We start from the raw sequence: 24,621 nt of genomic DNA on the forward strand, positions 1-24,621 counted from the left end.
CGCTGGACATTACCAAGGCTGAAAACAACGACCTTGTGAAAACGCTTGACATTTCCAAGGCTGAAAAATCCGACCTTGTGAAAGCGCTGGACATTTCCAAGGCTGAAAACAACGACCTTGTGAAAGCGCTGGACATTTCCAAGGCTGAAAACATCGACATTGTGAAAGCGCTAGACATTTCCAAGGCTGAAAATAACGACCTAGTGAAAGCGCTGGACATTACCAAGGCTGAAAACAACGACCTAGTCAAACCGTTGGACATGTCCGAGGAAGAAAATGACGACATTGTAAAAGCGCTAGACATGTCCAAGGAAGAAAATGACGACATTGTAAAAGCGCTGGACATGTTCAAGGAAGAATATGACGACATTGAAAAAGCGCTGGCCATGTCCAAGGAAGAATATGACGACATTGTAAAAGCGCTGGCCATGGCCAAGGCAGAAAATGACGACATTATAAAAGCGCTAGACATCTTCTTGGAAGAAAATTACGACATTGTAAAAGCGCTGGCCATGTCCAAAGAAAAAAATGACGACATTGTAAAAGCGCTGGCCATGTCCAAAGAAGAAAATGACGACTTTGTAAAAGCGCTGGACATGTCCAAAGAAGAAAATGACGACATTGTAAAAGCGCTGGACATGTCCAAAGAAGAAAATGACGACTCTGTAAAAGCGCTGGACATGTCCAAGGAAGAAAATGACGACATTGTAAAAGCGCTGGACATGTCCAAAGAAGAAAATGACGACTTTGTAAAAGCGCTGGACATGTCCAAAGAAGAAAATGATGACTTTGTAAAAGCGCTGGACATGTCCAAAGAAGAAAATGATGACTTTGTAAAAGCGCTGGACATGTCGAAGGAAGAAAATCACGACATTGTAAAAGCGCTGGACATGTCCAAAGAAGAAAATGACGACTTTGTAAAAGTGCTGGACATGTTCAGAGAAGAAAATGAAGACTTTGTAAAAGCGCTGGACATGTCCAAGGAAGAATATGACGACATTGTAAAAGCGCTAGACATCTTCTTGGAAGAAAATGACGACACTGTCAAAGCGCTAGACATGTCCAAGGAAGAAAATGACGACATTGTAAAAGCGCTGGACATGTCGAAGGAAGAAAATCACGACATTGTAAAAGCGCTGGACATGTCGAAGGAAGAAAATCACGACATTGTAAAAGCGCTGGACATGTCGAAGGAAGAAAATCACGACATTGTAAAAGCGCTGGACATGTCGAAGGAAGAAAACGACTACATTGTAAAAGCGCTGGACATGTCCAAAGAAGAAAATGATGACTTTGTAAAAGCGCTGGACATGTCGAAGGAAGAAAATCACGACATTGTAAAAGCGCTGGACATGTCCAAAGAAGAAAATGATGACTTTGTAAAAGCGCTGGACATGTCGAAGGAAGAAAATGACGACATTGTAAAAGCGCTGGACATGTCGAAGGAAGAAAATCACGACATTGTAAAAGCGCTGGACATGTCCAAAGAAGAAAATGACGACATTGTAAAAGCGCTGGACATGTCGAAAGAAGAAAATCACGACATTGTAAAAGCGCTGGACATGTCCAAAGAAGAAAACGACGACATTGTAAAAGCGCTGGACATGTCGAAGGAAGAAAATGACGACATTGTAAAAGCGCTGGACATGTCGAAGGAAGAAAATCACGACATTGTAAAAGCGCTGGACATGTCGAAGGAAGAAAATCACGACATTGTAAAAGCGCTGGACATGTCCAAAGAAGAAAATGACGACTTTGTAAAAGTGCTGGACATGTTCAGAGAAGAAAATGAAGACTTTGTAAAAGCGCTGGACATGTCCAAGGAAGAATATGACGACATTGTAAAAGCGCTAGACATCTTCTTGGAAGAAAATGACGACACTGTCAAAGCGCTAGACATGTCCAAGGAAGAAAATGACGACATTGTAAAAGCGCTGGACATGTCGAAGGAAGAAAATCACGACATTGTAAAAGCGCTGGACATGTCGAAGGAAGAAAATCACGACATTGTAAAAGCGCTGGACATGTCGAAGGAAGAAAACGACTACATTGTAAAAGCGCTGGACATGTCCAAAGAAGAAAATGATGACTTTGTAAAAGCGCTGGACATGTCGAAGGAAGAAAATCACGACATTGTAAAAGCGCTGGACATGTCCAAAGAAGAAAATGATGACTTTGTAAAAGCGCTGGACATGTCGAAGGAAGAAAATGACGACATTGTAAAAGCGCTGGACATGTCGAAGGAAGAAAATCACGACATTGTAAAAGCGCTGGACATGTCCAAAGAAGAAAATGACGACATTGTAAAAGCGCTGGACTTGTCGAAAGAAGAAAATCACGACATTGTAAAAGCGCTGGACATGTCCAAAGAAGAAAACGACGACATTGTAAAAGCGCTGGACATGTCGAAGGAAGAAAATGACGACATTGTAAAAGCGCTGGACATGTCGAAGGAAGAAAATCACGACATTGTAAAAGCGCTGGACATGTCGAAGGAAGAAAATCACGACATTGTAAAAGCGCTGGACATGTCCAAAGAAGAAAATGACGACATTGTAAAAGCGCTGGACATGTCCAAAGAAGAAAATGACGACATTGTAAAAGCGCTGGACATGTCGAAGGAAGAAAATGACGACATTGTAAAAGCGCTGGACATGTCGAAGGAAGAAAATGACGACATTGTAAAAGCGCTGGACATGTCGAAGGAAGAAAATCACGACATTGTAAAAGCGCTTGACATGTCCAAAGAAGAAAATGATGACTTTGTAAAAGCGCTGGACATGTCGAAGGAAGAAAATGACGACATTGTAAAAGCGCTGGACATGTCGAAAGAAGAAAATCACGACATTGTAAAAGCGCTGGACATGTCCAAAGAAGAAAATGACGAACTTGTAATAGCGCTGGACATGTCCAAGGAAGAAAATGACGAACATGTAAAAGCGCTGGCCATGTTCAAAGAAGAAAATGACGACTTTGTAAAAGCGCTGGACATGTCCAAAGAAGAAAATGACGGTCCTGCAGATGACGAGCCCAATCTTCCACCGCCACTCGTTCCCATCGAGGAGGCCAAGGATACAGACGACTTGGATTACAGTGTTGAGCTCCTTCCAGCTGACGGAACCCATGACACTGACGAGGACACTCTACAACAATGACCACGATATGCTCCACTGAGCTCCTTCCAGCTGACGGAATCCATGACACTGACGAGGACAATCTACAACAATGACCATGATATGCTCCACTGACCTCGTTCCTGTTGAGGAAGACACCCCTCCCTCTCCCCATCCTTCCCCCCGACGTAACTCCCCTATCGTCGACCTCCTCCCTCCTCCCCCTCCCGGCTTCCTCAACCCTGGCAGGTTCTCTCGGTCACCGGCGGTTCTTCGGGCCAAAGCTCTGGTTCAATTTCTCTTGGAGCCCAGAGCTTCTTGCACCAAACCGCGCTGTATTTCTCACGTTTCTTAAAACCTTTCTATCTATCAGTAAATTTATCCTAAAGGTACTATAGTATTTCCATTTGAAACTGGCCGGTGGGGTGTAGGCCTATGCGGGTCAGCCCCGCCCCACATATCTGCCACACACTCTCAAGACTTCTCGCTTCCTCTCATATGTCAGCTACTTAATACCTTTAAATTAATTTAATTAAATGATTGGATAATCTAATAAGCTCATAGTGTTGAGATTGTTTCGTGTTTAGGATAATAACAAAGATTTTGTATAAATACCCCGACACTGGACACTGTTGGAATACAACGTTGTCCAGTGTCGGGGTATTTATACAAAATGGAAATACTATAGTGTTTGAATGAGTGTGGGGGCGTTATGCGGTACTGAATAGCCTACACGTGCCGTGCGCGTTCCAATACCAGCAACTCTGATCTCGACTTGTTTGTCCTTCACACACACACACACACACACACACACACACACACACACACGGCCCGGTAGTTCAGTGGATAGAGCGTCTGCCTCACAACCAGAAGGACCGGGGTTCGATTCCCCGGCCGAGTGAAGATAAGTTGGGTTAATCTTCTTTCACGTGTAGCCCCTGTTCACCTAGCAGTGAGTAGGTACGCGACGTAAGGCGAGGAGTTGTGACCTCGTTGTCGCGGTGTGTTGTGTGTGAGTGGTCTCAGCCCTACCCAAAGATCGGTACTATAAACACTGTGCTTCTCCGTAGGGGAACGGCTGTCTGTCTCGAGAGAGACCCGCAGCAGACCAAGAGGTGAGGGGAATTACACACACACACACACACACACACACACACACACACACACACACACACACACTTTGGGCGAGCAAGTCCACAAACGTACGCATAGGGTCTTGCAAAACAGAATGGGTAGTATTTTTCAACCATCTCGGCGATGCTTAAGAACACACATATTTGACAAGGCTTTCGTAGGAGTTCCGGGCATTTCCAGGGGTAGTTTTATGACCCTGGCGGTAGTTCGACCCTCCCTCTGTACCATGAAGCTAGAAAAACACTCTTGAGAACCCGACTGATATCCTTTCTGGCCTTTGGAAATAGTTTAGGTGAGGGGCGGGAGGGTCTAATTATACCGACCAGAAGTGAAGATCCGCCTCAAGAATTCTTTATGTTATGGACGAAGGTGGTGGTGGTGGTGATGGTGGTGATGGTGGTGGTGATGGTGGTGAGGACAGTAAGAGGGGGACAGAATATCAGTTTTGGTGTTGTTGTTGGTGGTGGTGGTGATGATGGTGGTGGTGATGGTGGTGATAGTGGTGGTGGTGGTGATGGTGGTGAGGACAGTAAGAGAGGGAGAGAATATCAGTTTTGGTGTTGGTGGGGGTGGTGATGGTGGTGGTGGTGGTTGTAGGTCTATTCAAGGCAGCTCCTGTAACCAATGTGTTCCTATCCTGTTCTGTCTATCTGTCTATCTTTCTATCTATCTCTTGTGTGTGTCTATCGTATTGGCACTCACCACATGACTGTCTGATTGATTGACTGACTGGCTGACTGACTGACTGACTGATTGACTAACTGACTGACTGACTGACTGACTGACTGGCTGGCTGACTAACTGACTGACTGACTGGCTGGCTGGCTGACTGACTGAGAGAGAGAGAGAGAGAGAGAGAGAGAGAGAGAGAGAGAGAGAGAGAGAGAGAGAGAGAGAGAGAGAGAGAGAGAGAGAGAGAGAGAGAGAGAGAGTATGGATGAGATTGAATTAGAGAAAGGTAAACGGTGTGTGTGTGTGTGTGTGTGTGTGTGTGTGTGTGTGTGTGTGTGTCTGTAGTCAGCCATGCACGCCATATTGCTTTCACCTCGTTGCCATATTTTAATTAAACATCGACATTCACTGAAACAAACACACGCACACACACACAAACAAACAAACATACAAACAAATTATTTATCTATTTACCTTCAAACAGGGACCTACAAATAACCGTGAGCACACACACACACACACACACACACACACACACACACACACACACGGGGCGCCTCACATGTGTTAAATTTTAATCCCGGCTCGTAAATATTTCAAAAACCTTCATTGAATTTTTACATCCATTCTGATCCGATGAGAGAGAGAGAGAGAGAGAGAGAGAGAGAGAGAGAGAGAGAGAGAGAGAGAGAGAGATGAGATTCGTAATGTAATAAACTTTTCTTTTATTATTATTATTATTATTATTATTATTATTATTATTATTATTATTATTATTATTATTATTATTATTATTATTATTATCCGATTTCACTAATTGTAAACGTTTGATAAGAACATAAGAACATAAGAACGCAGGAGTCTGCAAGAGACCGGTAGGCCTTGTCCATGAATTTATCTAGATCTAGATTTATCTAGATTTATCTAGATTTATCTAGATTTATCTAGATCTAGATGTAGATGGTTAAATTATTTAGATGACATACTGGTTTTCTCTCTCTCTCTCAGTTGGATCCATTAACTCATTATGACGAGTGGCAGGTGTCTGCGTGTGTGTGTGTGTGTGTGTGTGTGTGTGTGTGTGTGTGTGTGTGTGTGTGTGTGTGTGTGTTCGTACGTGTTTGTCGATGAAGAGATTTAATTGTGTGGAAAGGAATGACATGATAAGGGGAGGAGGAGGAGGAGGAGGAGAAGGAAAATAAAACAATGAAGAATAAAGTTTTAATAGCATATAGAGTGCGTACATTGAACCTACTTGAGTATAATTAATACTGTAAATTTATCTTTATATGAATATTGACTTGTGATGCTTTTAAATCTGAGAACCATATGTATAATGTATGAGTGTGTGTGAGTGTATATGTATGTATGTATGTATGTATTTATGTATGTCTCTTATATTTCAAACGCTTATAAGGAAAGTGTCAAGTGTTCATGTTTGTGGTGATAGTGGTGGTGGTGGTGGTGATGGTGGTGGTGGTGGTGGTGGTGGTGGTGGTGCTGAAACATCCTCCTCCTACTTATCCTCTTCCTCCTCTTCCTCCTCCTTCTTCTGCATCTTCTCATCCTCTTCCTCCTTCTCCTCCTCTTTGTCCTTCAATGAGCAATGCAGATATTTTCATTTCTCTCTCTCTCTCTCTCTCTCTCTCTCTCTCTCTCTCTCTCTCTCTCTTCGTAAATTATACCATCAAGTCTTTTCTCTCCTCTCTGTCTTTCCTTTCCTTCTGTTTATTATCATTTTCTCTCCTTCCCTCATTCATCAGTTTTCTCTTATGTTCCCTTTCATGTAGTTCTTTTTCTATTTCCTCTTCCTCCCCTTTATCACATTCTTTCTCTCATCCCTTGTCCTTATTTTGTTATTCTTTTCGTTTTAGTTACTCTCTCTTGTTTCCCTTATTCGTGTTTCCAGTTTTCTCTCTTTTTCCTCTTCTATCTCCTGTTCGTTCTCCTTTGCTTTCGTTAGTTTGTTCCTGTTCTTTATTCACTGTTCTGTTACGTTCTCTCTCTCTCTCTCTCTCTCTCTCTCTCTCTCTCTCTCTCTCTCTCTCTCTCTCTCTCTCTCTCTCATTCATCATTGCATAGTTTTCTTCACTTTCTCACTTTTTTTTTCCTCTCTACTTTATCGCCCTTCTTCATCATATACTTTTTCCCTCCTTCCTTTCCTTCCTTCCTTCTTTCCTTCCTTCCTTCCTTCCTTCCTTCTTTCCTTCCTTCCTTCCTTCCTTCCTTCCTTCCCTCGGTCTCTCTTCTCAAATTTCTTCCCTTGCAGCCTCAGTTCCCTTTCCTCCTCCCTCCTCCTCCTCCTCCTCCTCCTCCTCTTCCTCCTCCTAAAGAAGACCAAGATCTCCACAAAACACGTGCTCTCAATATCTCACTTTCTTTATTTTCACACTTTTTCTTCTTCCTTAAAATGCCGGACATGGGAAGCGTGTTTTAAGAGAGAGAGAGAGAGAGAGAGAGAGAGAGAGAGAGAGAGAGAGAGAGAGAGAGAGAGAGAGAGAGAGAGAGAGAGAGAGAGAATGGTGATAATTATGACGAATGAGAGTTTGTGAGGAAAAAGAGGGAGATAAAGAAACAAAAAATAAGATGTTACTGCAGAGAGAGAGAGAGAGAGAGAGAGAGAGAGAGAGAGAGAGAGAGAGAGAGAGAGAGAGAGAGAGAGAGAGAGAGAGAGAGAGAGAGAGAGACTTAGAGTAACACAAACAATAAAGCAAGCAATAACAGAAGGAAATTATAGGCTTATTTTGTATGCATGGAATATTCTTGTTTTTCCTCTCTCTCTCTCTCTCTCTCTCTCTCTCTCTCTCTCTCTCTCTCTCTCTCTCTCTCTCTCTCCTTGATCATGGCTCCCCACACATTAGCTAAAACTTCATTAAACTTCATTACACGGCCTAACGGGGGAGAGAGAGAGAGAGAGAGAGAGAGAGAGAGAGAGAGAGAGAGAGAGAGAGGGTGACTGGTAGACAGTAAGACAGATAGACCAACCTAATGAAAGGGAGAGACAAGAAGGAGGAGGAGGAGGAGGAGGAGGAGGAGAAAAGAAGGAGTCAGAAAAGGAGAGAAAGAAACACAAAGATCTAATCCTCTTAAACAGTCTCAATGGATTCTCTCTCTCTCTCTCTCTCTCTCTCTCTCTCTCTCTCTCTCTCTCTCTCTCTCTCTCTCTCTCTCTCTCTCTCTCTCTCTCTCTCTCTCTCTCTCTCTCTCTATCTATATCTATCTATATATATATATATATATATATATATATATATATATATATATATATATATATATATATATATATATAAATATATACGTTTATCTCTCTTTCTTAAGCATAAACTAAATACAATAAGAATATTAAAGAAGAAGAAGAAGAAGAAGATAGGAAAGAGAAGAAGAAGGGGAGGAGGAGGAGGAGGAGGAGGAGGAGGAGAAGATAAGAAAGAAGGAGACGAAAAAGAAAACGAAGAAGAAAGAGGAGGTGAAGAAGAAGAAGAAGAAGAAAAAAAAAGGAGACGAAAAAGAAGAAAAAACAAAAGAACAATCACAACAACATGAGGTGAAGAAGAAGAAGAAGAAGAAAAAAAAAGGAGACGAAAAAGAAGAAAAAAGAAAAGAACAATCACAACAACAACAACAACGAAAAAAAAACACCTAAATCAAAACAACTCAACAAACTAACAAAAAAAAAATAACAAAACACAACAAAAAAAAACATTAAAAACCGAGATCAAAAAAGGGCCCTGAAGCGTCTCATTGGGCGTGTTTGGGGCATTGGTCGGGCGCGCGTGGAGTCCCGGACGGGCCATTTTTCACGCCCCATGGCCACTGGGAGTGTAAAGGGACGCCAAACGAAGGTGGATCTGTTCTGCGATTGATGGAATGGAGAAGAATGTGAAGGGGAGGGAGAGAGGGTGAGAGGGAGAAGGTAGGAGGAGGGAGGGAGGGAGAGAAGGGGAGAGGGAAGGAGAGAGAGAGAAGGAAGGTAGGAGGAGGAAGGGGGAGAGAAGGGGAGAGTGAGTGAGAGAATGACTAGACTAAGATAGCAAAGAAGATGAAGGGAAGGAGAGAGATAGGAGAGAATATGAGAGGGGAAGAAGAAGGGAGAGGCGAGAGGTGAAGAAGGAACGAAGGAGGAGGAGGAAGAGGGAAGATGGGAAGAGAAGTGAGAGAAGGAGGAGGAAGGAATAATGGAAGCTAAAAAGGAAGAGAATGAAGAGAAAAAAGGATGAAGAGAGAAAAAGGAAGAGGAGAAAATGAAAATTAAACAGAAGAAACAAAGGAAGGAAGAGACAAAGGAGAGGATTAGGAAAGAAGAGAAAGGAAAAGGAAGAGAGAGAGAGAGAGAGAGAGAGAGAGAGAGAGAGAGAGAGAGAGAGAGAGAGAGAGAGAGAGAGAGAGAGAGAGAGAGAGAGAGAGAGAGAGAGAGAGAAACACGACCAGGTCAGAGGATTGAAGGATTATTGCTGTGTGTGTGTGTGTGTGTGTGTGTGTGTGTGTGTGTGTGTGTGTTTTCGGCTTTTGGTGTGTACGGTTTTTTTTTCAGGCCTTGTGTACGTTTAATTGATGTGTGTGTGCGTTTGTCTGTGCGTGTCTGGCAATGTTTATTTTTTATTTTTTATTTAGGTGGAGGAAAGTTTCTTTGCTTGCGTGTGTGTGCGTGTGTGCGTGTGTGTCAGCCATGTAAGATTTTTTGTCCTATGTACGTTTTTCATATTCATTTTGGGGTCAAAGTTATGTGCGTGTGAGCGTTTTTTTGTGTGTGTTTGTTGACCCAGTTTTTTTTGTGGCCGTGTGTGTGTGTTTGTGTGTGCATGTTCGTGGGTGTGTAGGAAAGAACATGTGTGTGTGTGTGTGTGTGTGTGTGTGTGTGTGTAATTTTGGCTTTGTTGGAATGTACACTTGCCTGTCTGTGTGTGTGTGTGTGTGTGTGTGTGTGTGTGTGTGTGTGTGTGTGTGTGTTATCGTTTCCAAAAGCTAATATGTTAACGAGAATCTTTGCGTGCACGTTAGAGGAGGAGGAGGAGGAGGAGGAGGAGGAGGAGGAGGAGGAGGAGGAGGAGGAGGAGGAGGAGGAGGAGGAGGAAGAAGAGGAGGAGGAGGAAAAAAGAACAAGAGCAAAAACATGAGGTTAGGAAGGCGGAAGAGGAGTGTGATGAAAAGAGGAAGAAGACGAGGAGGAGGAGGAGGAGGAGGAGGAGGTGGATTACTATGATGAAAGAGAAGGAAGAAGAGGAGGAGGTGGAGGAAGAAGAAGAGGGGGAGGAGGAGGAGGAGACAGGTTACCAGGAAGCGAACCAGGAAATCTAAGAGGAAGCTGCTAACGAGGAATAAGAGGAGGAGGAGGAGAGAAAATTAATAACAGGATAATAAAGAGGACCAAATGAAGTGAGGAAATACGAGGGAAACAAAAATAGATGAATGAACAGAAAACAGAAAGGTAAAGAGTGGGAAGCAAAAGAAGATGGAAGGAGATTGAAGATGGAAAACAGGAAGAAAGAAGGAAGATGAAAGATAGGAACCAGAAAGAATAAGGAAGATGGAAGATAGGAAACAAGAAGAAGAAGGAAGGATTTGGAAGATGGAAAACATAAAGAAGGAAGAAAATGGAAGATTGGGAATAGGAAGAAGAAGGAAGAAGATGGAAGATTGGAAACAGAAAGAAGGAGGAAGGAGATTGAAGATGGAAAACAGGAAGAAAGAAGGAAGGAGACTGTAGATAGGAAACAGAATAAAAAAGGAAGGAGATGAAAGATGGGAAACAGAAAGAAGAAGGAAGAAGAAGATGGGAGACAAAGAAAAAGGAAGAAGATGGAAGAAATAAAGAAGGAGCAGAAGAGGAAACGAAAAGTGAGTGTTGGAAATAGGAGAAATTAAGAAGAGAAATAAAAAAGAAGACTAGGAAAATAAATAAATGAGGAAAAAGGAGGAAAAACAGAACATGCGATTTTTCCTTCCTTTTATTATCAAATTTTGCTTTTCTTGCTTATCCTCAATTTTCATAGTTTTCTTTTCTGCTTTTTCTCTGTCCTTCGCAATTATCTTTTTTTACTTGATCAATTTGCTCCCTCTTACTTTCCTTCCTATTTCTCTTTTCTCCTTTCTTCATCCATTTTCCATTTTTCTTTCTTTCGTACTTTTTTTTTCCTTTCTTCATTAATTCGTTTTCTCTTACCTCCTTGTCTCTCCCCTCTTCCCCTTCTGAGTTCTCTCCTTCCCCTTCCTTTCTTCCTCCATTCATTAATATATTCATTTTCTCATTTGCTTTTTCCTTATTTTTTCTTTCATTTTTCTTTATTTTTTGTATTTACTTATATTTTCCTTCCATCGTTCATTTCTTTTTTTATTTTTTCTTATTTATATATTTTTTCATTTAACATCTCATTAACTTTTTGATAATAAAATTTCTCACTTTAATAATGAAACCTTAAAAAGTGAATGCTCATTTGTATGTATGTATGTATGTATGTGTGTGTGTGTGTGTGTGTGTGTGTGTGTGTGTGTGTGTATGTGTGTGTGTGTGTGTGTGTGTGTGTGTGTGTGTGTATTTATATATGTCTGTGGGTATGTATGAATATATGAATGCAGGTGTTTAAGCATGAATGTGTGTGTGTGTGTGTGTGTGTGTGTGTGTGTGTGTGTGTGTGTGTGTGTGTGTGTGTGTGTGTGTGTGTGTTAGCAAAGTTGCCCTGTGTTTCAAACGCAACCGTGCTTGAACATAAAGCCGTGTGTGTGTCTGTGTGTGTGTGTGTGTGTGTGTGTGTGTGTGTGTAAGCAAATGTGAGTGCGTGTCTGGGTATAATTTCCACTGACACTGGATGGAAAATGAGAGAGAGAGAGAGAGAGAGAGAGAGAGAGAGAGAGAGAGAGAGAGAGAGAGAGAGAGAGAGAGAGAGAGAAAATACCCATAAAATCGCTTGAACAAAATAAAATTCCATACATACACACACACACACACACACACACACACATACACACACAGGTAGTATCTGCTTGATGCACACACACAGTCATCCAATTTGCATACATATGTGACCGTGTGTGTGTGTTTGTATGTATGTGTATGTAGGCGTGGTATGCAGTGTAGCGGGGTAAAGCGCGAGATAGGGAGGAAGAGAGGGTTAAAAAATATACAAGTCCCCCCTTTGTTTATGTTTAGGGGCCCGGGCTGTACTTGGCTCAGAGGGCGTGTTCATTTTTACACCCCCAGGCGGCGCTACTCGGCTCGGTCTCACGGTGTGTTTATGCTCGAGGCTAAACTATGGAAAACTGTGAGAGGAGGAGCCGGGGTGTTTACGTCCTGGAAATATGCGTTAGGGAGGAGGAATAAACCGAGAGAAGTGGAGAGCCTGAAGATAAAGAAGGAAAGGAAGATGAAGGGAGGAAGGGAACACGAAGAGTATGAAGCATTGTAGAGAAAAATAGAGAACAGGAATATATAAAAGAAAAATAAGGTAGAGGAAAGAGGAAAACGAAGAATAAAAATCAAGAATAATAATTGAAATGAAGAACTGAGAGATAAAGAAAGAGAGAAAAGTAGAGAGACTGAAGATAAAGAAGGAAAAGAAGATGAAAGGAGAAAGGGACGACGAAGAGTATGAAGTATGGTAGAGCGAAATAGAGAACAGAAATATATAAAAGAACTAAAGAAGAACATAAAAAAAGTAAAACACAAAGGCTAGGATAAGAGAGGAAATTAAAACAGGAAATTTGGAGAAGAGGAAAAGAAGAAAAAAGGATAACTTACGAATTTGCTGAAAAGATGAAAGAATTTTTTTTTTTTTTGTTTTGTTTTTGCTGAAGACGAATATGAGAGAGAAGTCAAGGCCGAGAGAGAGAGAGAGAGAGAGAGAGAGAGAGAGAGAGAGAGAGAGAGAGAGAGAGAGAGAGAGAGAGAGAGAGAGAGAGAGAGAATAAATAAAAACGAAAGTATGAAGGAAGGAAAGATTGAAAAAATAATAAAAAGAAGGAATAGAGAGAAAGAAAAGAAGGAAGGAAGAAAGGAAAATCATAATACCAAAATGAAAATGAAAGGAAAAAGGAGAAAAGGGAGATAGAGAGAAAGACAGAAACAGTAAATTGAATGAAAGTAAGAAAAGAGGAAAGAGATAAAATAATAATGGAAGGAAGAGAGAAAGAGAAGAAGTAAGAAAGGACGAAAATAAAACAGAAAAATAAAAAAATAAAGAGAAACAGAGAGAGAGAGAGAGAGAGAGAGAGAGAGAGAGAGAGAGAGAGAGAGAGAGAGAATGAAAGAGAGAGATATCGAACCACGTACTCTTTGCCTTCTACATCACAACCTACGTTATCTGTGCCAGCATAATTACAGGTGTTAGCTCCCCAGTAGGAGAATAACCAGTTAGCGCTACAAATAGTACAGCTGTAATTTTGTACCCTCCTAATGGCTAACCTTATCTTAATTATACGCGTTACCTGCATCAGTTTGTCCAGGTGAAGTGGGCAGCTGAAGAGACGAGGTACGAAAAATTGAGGAGGAGGAAAAGAGATTAGAAAAGTAGAATAGAGAAGAGAATGGATGGGATGGGAGGGAAGAAAAGGAAGGAAAGGGAAAGGAATTGAAAGGAAAGGAAAGGAATGGAGAGCAAGGGAAAGGAAGAGAAGGGATGAGAAGGGAAGGGAAGGGAAAGGAAATGAGAGGAAAGGAAAGGAATGGATAGAAAGGGAAAGGAAAAGAAGGGATGAGAAGGGAAGGGAAGGGAAAGGAAATGAGAGGAAAGGATAGAATGGGAAAGGAAGGGAAAACAAAGACGAACAGGATAAGAAAGAGAATAGAGAAGACAAGAGAAGGAGGAGAAAGGGAAAATGAGGACTAGAAAGAGAATGAGGAAGATAGAGAAAACAAGAGAAGAAGAAGGAAAAGAACGAAGAGAGGGAGGAGGAGGCGACACAGCAACATACCACAACAAATAACATAAAACTCTACTGGCTTATAACGAGACACTCCACTTCAGTAATTCATTGATCCGCCAATCGCCTCATTAACCTGCGGAACAGATTAATTAAACCACTTGCTGGGGGGAGCGTACGCGCGGGGGTCCTTTCAATTCACTCCTGACCCAGCAAAATGACTCTCAGGCCTGTATTATGAGACACCTTCCCTTCTCACAAAAGCCATTTCTGTAGGTCAAAGAGGGGGTCAGTCGGGTTCTAATAAGTGTTTCTTCAGTTTCACGGTACAGAAGAAGGGTCAAACTACCACCAGGGTCATAAAACTACTCCTGGAAATGCCCTCAACTCATACGGAAACCCTTGGCAAATATGTGAACTTGGGTGACGAAATGTTTGAAGATATGATCCTCAATCCCATGTTTTGAAGCTCTGAGGCCGTCTTGGTAGTGTTCACGGGTCTCCGTTGTGTTATCTCTCATCACAGTACAGTTTCTCTTCTTTAAGTTCATTGGTCTTTGTACAGGAGATTCACGCCCGCCAGCATCTGCTCTCCTAGATACCATGGAAGCTCTGAGACTGCATCGATATTGTCCACAGCAGTATAATCTCATCACCTTACAGTTCCTCTTCTTTAGGTTCATTGGTCTTTGGGTCGTATTATAAGATTTCACCGCCCAAGACCACATATTTGACAAGGCTTTCGTAGGAGTTGTGGGTACTTACAGGATTAGTTTTATGACCCTGGTTGTAGTGTGACCCTTCTTCTGTACCGTGAACCTGAAGAAACACTCATTAGAATCGGACTGACCCCCTCTTTGACCTGTAGAAAATGCTAATATGAGAAGGGAAAGTGTCTCATAAAACCAACCTTTTTTGTGCTAGATTCACGCCACCATATTCTTTCCTAGATTTCAAGGGAACTGTTGTCCTCTCTCCTTCTACGAGTATATCCCATTTCTCGTTGGCTTCTCCTATTTCCACGAGTTTATCCCTTTGGTCGCTGTCTTCTGTTTCTACGAGCTAATCAGTTTCCAGCATTGTTGATTTTAAAGACATTGTTCGTCCCAGGGAGCGAGAAGTAGTTCATCGCGTGTTAGGTTCAAGGAGGAAGAGGAGGAGGAGGAGGAGGAGGTGAAGGAAAAGTAAATGCTGAATATGTAAGGCTAATCTTTATTAATTAGTTGCAAAGAAGGGAAAGGGAGGGGAAGTGGAAGGAGGATTAAAAAGGTGGAATGAGGGATAGGAGAGGTGGAGGAAGAGGGTGTGAATGAAGTGGAAGCAAGAGGGAGGGAAGGAGAAGGAAGAGGGAAGGAGAGGGGAGGTAAGAGGAGGGGAAACTGACCCCTCACCTAGCATACCTGTCGTTACCCCTAGCAACCAGGTAATCAGTGTTGCCAACCAGGTGAATGCAGTATTGCCAATGTTCAGATCATCGTTTTCCCCATATGGTTCCTACTACTACTACTACTACTACTACTACTATTACTACTACTACTACCAATACTACTACTACTACTACTACTACTATTGCTACTACTTTTATTATTATTATTTTATTTTGTTTAATTGATTGATTTTGTTAATTGGGATGTTAGTAACTTTTAAATTTTGAGAGAGAGAGAGAAGAGAGATTTGGGTGTGTTGCTAGTCAGATTAAACGAAGGATTACACTCTCTCTCTCTCTCTCTCTCTCTCTCCTTGCATCTTGTCATCGTGTGTAAAATATTCTTCCATTTTCTTTAAGACCGGTTGCCTTCCTCCTCCTCCTCCTCCTCCTCCTCCTCCTCCTCTTCCTCTTTCTCGTTCGTTTTCTCCTTCTCCTTTTTCCTCTTCTTAACCTTTCTTCGTTTCCTCAGTGGCTCGCTTCTTCCTCCTCCTCCTCCTCCTCCTCCTCCTCCTCCTCCTCCTCCTCCTCCAATTTCAGTCACGTTCTCTTGCCTCAGTATAAACCTGTCTTTCTTTATTAGAGTTCTTTACCACCACCACCACCACCACCATGACCACCACCATCACCACCACCACCACCACCACCATGACCACCACCACCACCACCACCACCATGACCACCATTATCACCACCACTATCTCCTCTACAGCCCCATTACTTTGCATATATCAAGAACTAACACCAGTAAATCTCTCTCTCTCTCTCTCTCGCTCTCGCTCTCTTTCTTTCTGGAGATATCAATATTTTTCCTGTCATCATATTTCTTATTTATTGGGAAAGAGATAGAAAAATGAAGAGGAGGAGGAGGAGGAAGAAGAAGAGGAGGAGGAGGAGAATATTGAGACAAACGATAAGGAAGAAAAATAAGAAAGTGGAGAAGAAAAGAAGGAAAAAATTGAAAAATGAAGAAAATATTGAAGAAGAAGAAGAAGAGGAAAATGAAGTTACAGGGAGGAGGAAAAGTTAGAGAAGACAGAGGAGGAAAGTAAAGGAAAATAAGATCAGAAACAAAGAGGAAAGAATATCAAACAGGAGGAGGAGGAAGAATAAAGAATAAGAAGAAGAAGAATAGGAGGAGAAGGAGGAGGAGATTGATGAGATTGAAGTAGATGAAGTAGAAAACAGAGATGGTATTGATAGTGACAGTCCGGTTGAGAGAAGAAGAGGAAGAGGAGGAGGCGGAGAAGGAGGAGGAGGAGGAGGAGGAGGAGGAGGAGGAGGAGGAGGAGGAGGCGTGCGTGGAATACCAATATCTGTCACATGGCGTTAAGAAAAAGATACAAAAGAACAAGAAAAGAAAGAAAACAAGAGGTTGAACAACACTCTCAAAAACACGAACTTGAAACACAAAAAAAAAGAAGGAAAAAGACGAAAAGAAAATTAAAGAAGAAAGAAATTGGAGAGAAACGAAAGGAATTAAAACAAGTAAACGATGCATAGAGAATAATGAAGAAACAGATGAATAGATAATGATAGATACATAGATAGATATGGAGGTGGATGGATGTGAAGAAAAATACATAGCAATAGATATTAACAAAGAAAATAGGAAATAGATACAAAAAAATTATAAAAGAGGCAAAAAAACAAAAAAAAAGTGTATGCTTGAAAAAGGAGAATTAGAGAGAAGTAAAAAAAATCAACATACCAATACAAGAAAAACAAGAAAAACAAGCAAAAAAAAAGAAAAGAGAGATATAAAATCGATAAATAACGTCAAAACAACCCAAGGAAAAGAAAACAATGAACAAGTAAGCCAAACAAACAAACAAAACAAATACACAAACCAAGTAAGGAAAGAAGGAAATGAGGGAAGGAAGGGTGAGGAAATACTATAAAAAAATACGAGCCCCAGAAGGAAAAAGGTCCCCCATGCTCCACGCTGGCACTTAGTATATTAAAAAAGAGTGCGGGGTGCCAGCTCACTCCGGTCACTCCCCTCGGCTGCCCTGTGTTGGGGAAGTTATTGTTATTACTGCTGGAAGAGGAGGAGGAGGAGGAGGAGGAGGAGGAGGAGGAGGAGGCACTCAATGTGATGTGGTGTTCATTTAGGATAAGGTTTGGAGGAAGAGGAAGAGGAGGAGGAGGAGGAAGAGGAGGAGGAGGAGGCGGAGGAGGAGGAGGAGGAGGAGGAGGAGGAGGAGGAGGAGGAGGAGAACGAAGAAGAGAAAGGGGAGGTGAAGGAGGATTAGAAGGAGGAAGAGGAAGAAGAGGAGGAGGATTAGGAGGCAGTTGAAGAGGAAGAGGAGGAGGAGGAGGACGAAGAAGAAGAGAAAGGGGAGGTGAAGGATGATTAGGAGGAGGAAGAAGAGAAGGAGGAAGATGAAGAAGAGGAGGAGGCAGTCGAAGAGGAAGAGGAGAAGGAGGAGGAGGACGAAAAAGAGAAAGGGGAGGTGAAGGAGGATTAGGAGGAGGAAGAAGAGTTGGAGGAAGAGGAAGAAGAGGAGGAGGAGGAAGCAGTTGAAGAGGAAGAGGAGAAAGAGGAGGAGGAGGAGGAGGAGGACGACGACGACGACGACGACGACGACGACGACGACGAAGAAGAAGAAGAAGAAGAAGAAGAAGAAGAAGAAGAAGAAGAAGAAGAAGAAGAGAAAGGGGAGATGAAGGAGGATTAGAAGGACAAGAAGAGAAGAATGGAGAGGAAGAAGAGGAGGAGGAGGAGGAGGAGGCAGTTGAAGAGGAAGAAGAGAAAGAGGAAGAAGAAGAGGAGGAGGAGATATAGATACCGATTATTCAGAGAGAAGGAAAACAAGTTAAATGTAGTTTTCAGAAGAAAAGGAAGAGGAGGAGGAGGAGGAGGAGGAGGAGGAGGAGGAAGAATAGGCACGTAATTTACATACGAAAGAGGCCAGTTTGGAGTAGTTTGGAGAGCAAGGAGGAGGAGGAGGAGGAGGAGGAGGAGGAGGAGGAGGAGGAGGAAGCAGGTGACTAGATTAACAATAGAAAATACGTGGAAATAAAACAAAACAAAAAAAATAAAAATAAAAATATGTTGAAAGAAGAAAATGAGAAACTAAAAATATGAAAACAGAAACAGAAATAAAAATGGCAAGAAAATAAAAGTAAAGAAAATACGATGAAAAAGAAAATACACAAATACGAAAGAAAGAAAGAAAGAAAGAAGGAAGAGAAAGCAATTTATGACGAGACGGAAAATGCAGAACGAAAAACAAAGAATAAAAGAAAGAGAGAAAAAAATAAACCTCTCATTGTTTTCCCGGAACGAGAGAGAGAGAGAGAGAGAGAGAGAGAGAGAGAGAGAGAGAGAGAGAGAGAGAGAGAGAGAGAGAGAGAGAGAGAGAGAGAATTCAAATAAAGTTTAATATTTCTCTCCTCCGTCAAGAATATAAAGTAGACAGATTGAATTTGCTGAGAGAGAGAGAGAGAGAGAGAGAGAGAGAGAGAGAGAGAGAGAGAGAGAGAGAGAGAGAGAGAGAATCAACTAGAACACAAAAAAATACGAATTTCACCTCACATTCCATGACACTAATTAATAACAGGTAAATATGAAGAAACACCTGATTGAAAAAAAAGGAAAAAAAAAAGGAAAACTAAACATTCACTTTCACTTTCCACTTTTCTCACCTTTTTTCACCTCGCATTTACGTTCACCTTAAAAAAATAAATGAAAAAAAGTGAAAGTTCGTACCTGTGGAAAAAAAACTATCATCCGTGTTACCTGTTTCGGAGTTTGGGTGAACCTGTAATTACCTGGCGAAGTTGTGGGTGTAATTAAGGAAACTCACCTGTACACTGTTCCCGTTGTGTGGTGGTGAAGGTGGTGGTGGTGGTGGTGAATTGAAAGGGAAAGTTCGAGGTAGTGGAGAGGAAAGGGAAAGGACAAGAGAGAGAGAGAGAGAGAGAGAGAGAGAGAGAGAGAGAGAGAGAGAGAGAGAGAGAGAGAGAGAGAGAGAGAGAGAGAGAGAGTTAATGTCGGCTGTTCCTTAACTGTTATTGCTTCTACGTCTATTACTCCTCCTCTTCCTCCTCTTCCTCCTCCTCTTGTTCACCTTTGTCCTCTTTATCTTCCTCAAATTGCTCCTCTCCTTAATGAACCACTACTACTACTACTACTACTACTACTACTATTACCACCACCATCACTACCACCACCACCTCAATGCCTAAATAAACTCGCCTCCTCCTCACTCATTATTCATTCAGGAACTAAAAAGCACATTAACATATTGAAAGGGGGTTTAACGAGTTGCACGGCCTGGGTGAACGAAGAATATAGACACTGAGCGAAGCATTAAGCAAACACATAACGCCTAGCAGTCCATTACCACGTCGAGGTGTATATGTGTTGTGGTTTCTCAATGTGTTTCGGTTTTATTAGAATTATTTTGGTATGCGTGAGCCTCCGTGGGCGTTTGTAAAAGTTTGGGAAGCGGTTTTTTTCTTACGTGAACTGACGTATAATACTGGAAGCGGGGGGGGGGGAGAGAGAGAGAGAGAGAGAGAGAGAGAGAGAGAGAGAGAGAGAGAGAGAGAGAGAGAGAGAGAGAGAGAGAGAGAGAGAGAGAGAGAGAGACCTTTCACAATTTTTCATCCGAAGTTATTTATATTTTTCTTCGTTCTCGCATTTATCTTTATTTCGAATGGCATTTACATTTTATTTTTATTTTATTTTTCGTCTTTTCTTTTATTAATTCGGGAACTTAATAAGGCTTCTCTAATTATGCTTTGCCTCCTGCCCTAATGGAATACACTGATGGGATTTCGCTTCCATTATATTCTCGATCTCCCTTCTCTCATTATCCAACATTTCATTTATTTTATTCAGCTTTAACCTTTTCCTCTTAATCAGTGAGTATCGGGCTTTTTTTTTATATTTGTTACCTTTTTTTATGCCCTTGAACTGACTCCTGCTCCTGCTGTAAAAAAAAAAGAATAAATGGATAAATAAATCTAGTGTTTATATATATTCACTGTCATTATTTATCTGCTTTCATTGTTGGTATCTCTAAATTTTTGTGGCGGAGGCGCTTCCATTCTTTTCCCGATCTTCCTTCTTTCATTATCCAACAGTTCAATTTTTATTCAGTTTTAATCTTCTCCTCATAATCTAGTGTTTGTATATATTCATGAACTTCATTTCTCTCCTACTCATTGTTCGTGTTCTCTAAATTTTCGGGGCGGAGTGGAAACATTTGGGCAGCTTTTCCGATACCCTACGCCCCTGTCCAACCTGCAGTGAATGGGTACGAGGTGTTAATCGGGGGTTGTGTCCCGTCTCCTGGGGTCTGTTCCCTTCTCCTATAATTCCTTCCCCTTCTGTCTCTCTCCGGCAGATGTTGCGCCGGCTAAACGAAACTTTCCAACTGCTAAATTTTCGTTTTTTGACACTGTAGCATTACTGAATTTTGGAGTCCCACCTTTTTTTCGTAATCTAGTGGTTCATAAATTGCAAGTCCCTGTATGTTTTTTTTTTTTTTTTGGCATAGTATAAAGTGTATTATTTTGTGTGTTATGCTTTTTTTCTCTAAGGTATGTTTCTCTCTTTTTTTTCATATTTTCAAAGGTGTCAGATATTTTTTTTTCTTAGTTTTTGTTTCTACGTATATTTCTGTTCGCAGTTTCGAGGTTGACCCAAAACATTCAACATAAATTCCCAGTGGCTATTTTTATTCTTACTTTGCATAGTATGAACAGTGTATTGTGTGTCACGCTTTTTTTGCTCTAAGTCATGTTTCGCTTTTTCCTTCTTTTCTTCTCATATTTTTGTCCCCTGTTTTATTTTTAGTTCAATTCATTCAACATAAATTACCAGTTCCTGTATTTTATTTTTTTTGCATAGTATGAACAGTGTATTATGTGTCTTATGCTTTTTTCCCTGTCATGTTTCTTTTTTTCCTCTTTTTCTTCTCGTATTTTTGTCCCTTGTTTTATTTCTATTTATATTTGGGTTCGCAGTCTCGAGGTCGACACAAAACATTTTCTCTCCCGGGTATGAATATGTCAGCTGTTGTTTCATTGGAGATTACTTTGGCCTTTCGGCTGTAAATGTTTAAGTCTCGCTCTCACATGTATTCTTTTTGACGTTTTCTTGTTTACAATTTCCATGATGGCCATTGATATTTAATTTTCCTTATAGGCATCACTCTTATTTTGCTTTATGTATTTTTATTTTCTATTCACTTGTTTCCTCTTTCCTTATGTCAGTTTACATAGTGGTAGGATAGATTCAAGATAGGTTTCAATATATATTACAAGTTAGACAGATTAATTTTCATATACAGAGAAGGAAGTATCTCAAGGGCAGCAACAACAACAAAAAGTGTAGAAAAAAGCCCGTTAATCGCTGCTCCTAAAAAAATATAAATGTAAAGAGTGGAAAGGAGATTGGAGATGGATTTCAATATAGACATAGATTTCGAGACATACGAAGATTCAAGATACAGAGATTCAAGATAGATAAGATAGATTCAGAGTAGTAAACGTTCCTTCTCTTTCATCATTAACTTTTATCTGTGCCCTTTTCTTTTCGTCCTTCAGTGGTTCCCTGAATTCATATATATATCATTGTCGTTTGAGTCACTTTTCGTATATTCAAAGTAGCATATTGTTCCTCTTCTTCCCCTTCAACCTTAATCTGTGTCAGTGTCTTCAAGCGCTCAAGAAGACGTTTTTCTCCTCCTTCGATGGTTTCCTGGATTCATATATATATCATTGTTGTTTGAGTCACTTTTCGTATATTCAAAGTAGCATATTGTTCCTCTTCTTCCCCTTCAACCTTAATCTGTGTCAGTGTCTTCAAGCGCTCAAGAAGACGTTTTTCTCCTCCTTCGATGGTTTCCTGGATTCATATATATCACTGTTGTTTGAGTCGTCTTTCGTATATTCACAGTATAATTTTGTTCCTCTTTTTCCCCTTCAACCTTAATCTGTGTCCGTCTTCAAGCGTTCAAGGTGACAGCTGTTTTTCCCCTCCTTTGATGGTTTCCTGGATTCACATATATATCATTGTTGTTTGAGTCGTCTTTCGTATATTCACAGTATCATTTTGTTCCTCTTTTTCCCCTTCAACCTTAATCTGTGTCGGTGTCTTTAAGCGCTCAAGAAGACGTTTTTCTCCTCCTTTGATGGTTTCCTGTATTCACATATATATCACTGTTGCTTGAGTCGTCTTTCGTATATTCAAAGTAGCATATTGTTCCTCTTCTTCCCCTTCAACCTTAATGTGTGTCCGTGTCTTCAAGCGTTCAAGGTGACAGCTGTTTTTCCCCTCCTTTGATGGTTTCCTGGATTCACATATATATCACTGTTGTTTGAGTCGTCTTTGGTATATTCACAGCAGTACATTGTTCCTCTTTCCCTTACAACCTTTATCTATGTCTGGTCTCTCCAAGCGTTCAAGGTGACTGCTGTTTTCCCCTCCTTTGCATGTTTCCAGGATATCACTGTTGTTTGAGTCGGTCTTCGTATCTTCACAGTATCTAAGTGTTCCTTCTCTTCATCTTCAACCTTTATCTATATCGGTTTCTTCAAGCGTTCAAGGTGACGGCTGGCTTATCCCCTCCTTTGCATGTTTCCAGGATATCACTGTTGTTTGAGTCGGTCTTCGTATCTTCACAGTATCTTAGTGTTCCTTTTCTTCACCTACAAACCTTTATCTATATCGGTTTCTTCAAGCGTTCAAGGTGACGGCTGGTTTATCCCCTCCTTTGAACGTTTCCTGGATCGCCGGCGTTTCCATGGGGACAAGTTTTTTTTTGTCGTTCTAGCCAACAAAAGCCTCATTGTCATTTCCATCTCGTGAGCCTGGAGGTTTCGGCGCCGCTGGAATATGTCTGGTTACGTCGATAATGGTGCCGAGAGATGCGAGCCCTCATTATCCTTTTTTACGTGGATTTTCACTTCTTTTATTTCATCTTTATCTAGTAATGTTATTCTCCCCACCCTACTCTTTCTTTTCCCTCCGTCTTTCCTCTTCTCTCTTTTTATCTCTCTCTCTCCTTTTTTTCCCTTCTCTCCGTCTCCACTTCACTTTTTTTCCTTCTATGCCTCTTTCTCTCTTCCTTTCTTTCCTTCCTCCATCTTTTTTCCCTCCTTTCCTTCCTTCATTTGTTTATTTGATTTCTACCTTTTTATAAATGCTAAGATTTTTCTTGTATTTTTATCTATGGTCTTATTATTTTTTCTTGTTTCTGTATTTTATCTATATTCAGTTTTCTTTCTTTATTTTACTAGTTCATCTCTATTCAGTTTTATTATTTTTTTCCTACTCATTCTCTCTATTTCAAATATTTTAAGCGTCCGGTGTCTTCATTTTCTTCTTTATTTCGTATTATTTAAGTCAGTGTTTGCTTCTCTACATCTACGGCTGTTTTCTTGTTTATATTTTCATTCGTCTTTACTCGGAGCCTTTCTTTCTCCCCCTCTTTCTTCCTGCTTAATGAATGCACGTGTAAGGGTTTGTTTTACCCACATTTCCTCGTAATGTTCAAAGCTCCCTCGTCCAATTATTTTCTCCATGTATTTTCGCCTTCAAAAAATTATTATTGTATTCATCATTTGTGGGGGCTTCGTTTTATTCCTTTTTCCTCGTTATTAATTACAAACGCAACTTCCATGTCATCTGTTTTCGTTACGTTGAGGTCAGTGGGTGTGCTATTACTACTACTACTATTACTATTATCTCAACTATCTCTATTCCTCGTCTAATACACTGTGACATTTTCTATTACACTATACACCATCACACAATTACATTATTACTCTATTAATCTATTTCCATTTTCACAACCATCACTATTCCTCGTCTAATACACAATGACACTATTATCAGTACGCTATAAACTATCACACTCTTGCATTATTACGTTATTTCACTATTTCCATTATCACAAACATCTCTGTTCCTCGTCTAATTAAACTCACAACTTACCTGTCATCCATTTTTGTTCAGTTCATGTCAGTGTGTTAACCATTACAACTACAACCACTATCATCACAACCACAAGCATTCATCCTTTTCATCACGCACGCAACCCGACTGTCATTTCTTTTTCTCCTTTCCGCCACATCCGCCCACCACCGCCGGCACCACCGTTTTCATTTCCTGCCTCAATTCCAAACTCTCCACGCAGATGCTTCCACAGCCTCATTCTCCCGGGCCGGCAATTACCGCGTGCAGCCTGTTTAATCCCCGCGTGATAATTTTGTGCTTCTGAATCTCTACTGTGGTTCGCCTCCTCCTCTCCTCCTTACCTCCCCTCTCGTGGTCATCCTCCGTTCCTCTCCTCTCTTGCCTATGTAATGTAAGTCTTATTAATACGGAAATAGGTTGACTCTGATTAGTTTTCTCTATTTTATTTCACCTCATTATCTAGGTCTTATTTTTCTGTGCTTTTG

At 41.0% G+C, this 24,621-nt stretch overlaps 2 protein-coding genes across 58 annotated transcripts in view; one reads left to right on the forward strand and one right to left on the reverse strand.

Moving 5' to 3' along the window:
• The window catches only part of LOC126995154 (uncharacterized), a 1,980-nt gene extending 1,642 nt beyond the window's left edge, over positions 1 to 338 (reverse strand). For 36 of the 50 annotated variants that reach the window (XR_007750039.1, XR_007750003.1, XR_007750006.1 and 33 more), the window contains exon 1: positions 1 to 265. This exon is cut by the window's left edge. Coding sequence is in view for 5 of the 50 variants with exons in the window: in XM_050854441.1 (XP_050710398.1) it covers positions 1 to 262 (262 nt within the window). In the remaining 45 variants the exon portion in view is untranslated. The other 14 variants (XR_007750024.1, XR_007750029.1, XR_007750027.1 and 11 more) reach the window with 6 other exon arrangements.
• The window catches only part of LOC126995153 (otoferlin-like), a 180,253-nt gene that overhangs the window by 28,395 nt on the left and 127,237 nt on the right, over positions 1 to 24,621 (forward strand). The window lies entirely within an intron of this gene.

Source organism: Eriocheir sinensis, chromosome 7 (genome assembly GCF_024679095.1).
Source record: "Eriocheir sinensis breed Jianghai 21 chromosome 7, ASM2467909v1, whole genome shotgun sequence".
Taxonomy (NCBI): Eukaryota; Metazoa; Arthropoda; class Malacostraca; order Decapoda; family Varunidae; genus Eriocheir; species Eriocheir sinensis.